Raw genomic sequence first — 2,586 nt, 5'->3', positions numbered from 1 at the left:
AGCAGATGTAGGGTGCGGGTCTGCGATTTACACATGTTTGGGGGCTGAAGCGATGGGGTGCACAACAAAAGACGTCTAAAAAGCCTCAGTAACGGGCGTAAAGCACTGGCATTTAGGCCAACGTCTACAACTACTTTAATATTAACGTTAGTTACCATTAATTTCGGATGTCAGAGTTGCATCCAGTTTTCGAGCAGTTTGATCTTTAGTAGAATACCTCCACATCTTCCATTTGCTGGTAAAATTAATCTCCAAGCACATCCTACGGTAGCAAAAGATTAGCTTATTTCATGTAACGGTTAACGTTTACGTTACACTCTAACGTTATATGCCTTCTAAAAACTGAATGGAGCCTTCTGAATTACTCTTACCTGTATGAAAAAAAAGAGATCTTGATCACCATTCACCTTTATGTTGGCGTTACTATTTCTTCTTCAACATTAACGTTAAGCCTTTTATTATTAACGGGTATTTAGTCAAATGCCCGCTAAATTGAATGACTTTTCAAAGAAGAGCATGATGCGAATTACTCTCCAAGCAGAGGTTGAGGAGCGCCGGTGTAATTTTTCCGACTACATTGTACTACTATATCCACGCGACTCTGGACTCAACCTTTGCTTGGAGAGTAGATGCGAATGGTTTCCCAATCATGGTGCTAGTGTCTGCCTTGCCGCGAAAGGCCTGATGGGAATGGCGCGAATCACCCGCTACTTTCTATGTTGACTCTGCAAAAAAACCCTCCCTGGGCCCCTCCCTAGCTACATGCTTGCCCTGGAAAACACCACGAGTTTTCCACGTCGTCGTTGGATTAAAACGAATATGAATGTATTTTCTGATAGTCAGACACTTACTTCATAAGTTCAAATATCGCTGGTCACTAACTGAGAAACAGAAGCAACGCACATAGTTTCTTTTCAAACAATTTTACTGTCATGTCTTGTGATGCCCCACGTTTCTTGTAACGTTAGTCATCCACAGAAAAAAAGGTGAAACACACTTGACTACATCGGAAGAAGCTTATCAGGATAGTAAAGGAGCATTTTATCGTTATACATTTACCCAAGCTATACACAAATGGGCCCACAATGGGCCACATAGAAACAAAGAGCCCCATACACGAAATTATCCACCATAATTGTGTGCCATCATTTTTGGAACGATACATAATCGAAGTTTAACTTTTCACGGTGGATCTGAGATTTCTTAGATATTATATGTTACAGATGTATCGACTATCGTTACGGTATATAAACTTATTCGTACTGCATCAAGTCCATTCTTCATAGTTTAACTCTGGCCACAAATTTACACACACAGCGTCCATTGTTTCAACGGAAAAGATACCACGTGCAAGATTGGAAAAGGTTGTTACATATGCAGTGATATAATCTAGAGAGGGCAGGCAGAAATATCCACAGATGCCTACACATATCTAATCATTGGAATGTTTGGCATACAAAAAAAGGAAAACTGGCTCGGGTAAACGTTGTGGAACACTTTTTTCAAACGAACAAACAGCCCCCAAAGGGGCCAGAAGTCCTCACATGCGTATCAGTACAAGAAGCAAGTTCTTTGTTCTCTGTTGGCCAGCCAAATCCCAGTCCACGAGGCCTTTTGTTTAAATCTTCAGGAGTGTTATATGCAGTCAAGATAGACAGAAATCGTTAGCTTGGACTTTTCAGGGGGACTAGTAACCGCCGTAGCCTTGGTCGTACTGCTGCTGTTGGCTGTAGTTTCCGCCACCGCCGTAGCTGCCACCACCGCCTCCGTACGAACCACCTCCATAGCCACCCCCGCCATAGCTGCCGCCGCCGCCGCCATAACCGCCGCCGCCGCCGCCATAGCCACCGCCGCCGCCATAGCTACCGCCGTAGCCGCCTCCACCTCGGCCTCTGTAGCCTCCTCCACCGCCGTAGCCGCCTCCACCTCGGCCTCTGTAGCCTCCTCCACCGCCTCCTCCTCTCCGCTCGCCCTGGGGCTTGGCCACGCTGACGTTGATTACCCGCGTCCCGAGTTCCGTCTGATCCAAAGCCTTCTCGGCGCGGGCAGCGCTGTCTTCATCGGAAAACGTGACGAAGGCGAACCCACGCGACTTCCCCGTTTCCCTGTCTGTGATGAGCTTGCAGTCGACGATCTGTCCGTGGTCGCTGAAGGCCGTGTACACATCGTCTTCAGTCATCCTGAAATCCAGCCCACCGACATAGAGTTTCGTCCTGTCGACCATATTGAAGCACGGCTATTTCAGTTCAGCGCCAGGAAAAATCTGAAATCGCCCAAGCCCTGAAAACGCCGGACTGTGAATATGCAAATTGAGCACGTGTGCTGGGGAAGGTCAATGAATGCGCAGTCATGGCGGGCGAGCCCATTCAAAACTTACAGGGATGTTTAAAAAGATTTTTTTAAAGCCATTGATTATTTAACTTTTGGTGTCCCCAAACTCTAGCCAGTTGGAGTATGAAATTAAAAAATGACTTAGAGTTACTTTTAATCATTTTTCATTCCTCTTTTCTGATTTAGCATATCCGTCCGTTCTGCAGTATTTGAAATTGAAGTGTCAAAATCTAGCTTGCGCTTGTGGAGTTTGAA

The 2,586-nt window shown here is 45.7% G+C and overlaps 1 protein-coding gene across 1 annotated transcript; it reads right to left on the bottom strand.

Moving 5' to 3' along the window:
- Nucleotides 1–907: 907 nt before the first annotated feature.
- LOC118420704 (glycine-rich RNA-binding protein 1-like) lies at nucleotides 908–2,313 on the bottom strand. The gene has a single exon (XM_035827646.1). It carries the CDS (start codon nucleotides 2,222–2,224, stop codon nucleotides 1,688–1,690), a length of 537 nt encoding a protein of 178 aa, XP_035683539.1. The 5' UTR covers nucleotides 2,225–2,313; the 3' UTR covers nucleotides 908–1,687.
- Nucleotides 2,314–2,586: the final 273 nt, after the last annotated feature.

This window comes from Branchiostoma floridae, chromosome 8, assembly GCF_000003815.2.
Source record: "Branchiostoma floridae strain S238N-H82 chromosome 8, Bfl_VNyyK, whole genome shotgun sequence".
NCBI classification, from domain to species: Eukaryota; Metazoa; Chordata; class Leptocardii; order Amphioxiformes; family Branchiostomatidae; genus Branchiostoma; species Branchiostoma floridae.
The sequence above is the reverse complement of the archived record's forward strand: the minus strand, read 5'-3'. Positions and strand labels throughout refer to the sequence as shown.

Bases quoted from the DNA above. Each gene is read 5' to 3' on its own strand.
- LOC118420704 (XM_035827646.1), bottom strand. From the start codon at position 2,224: ATGGTCGACAGGACGAAACTCTATGTCGGTGGGCTGGATTTCAGGATG.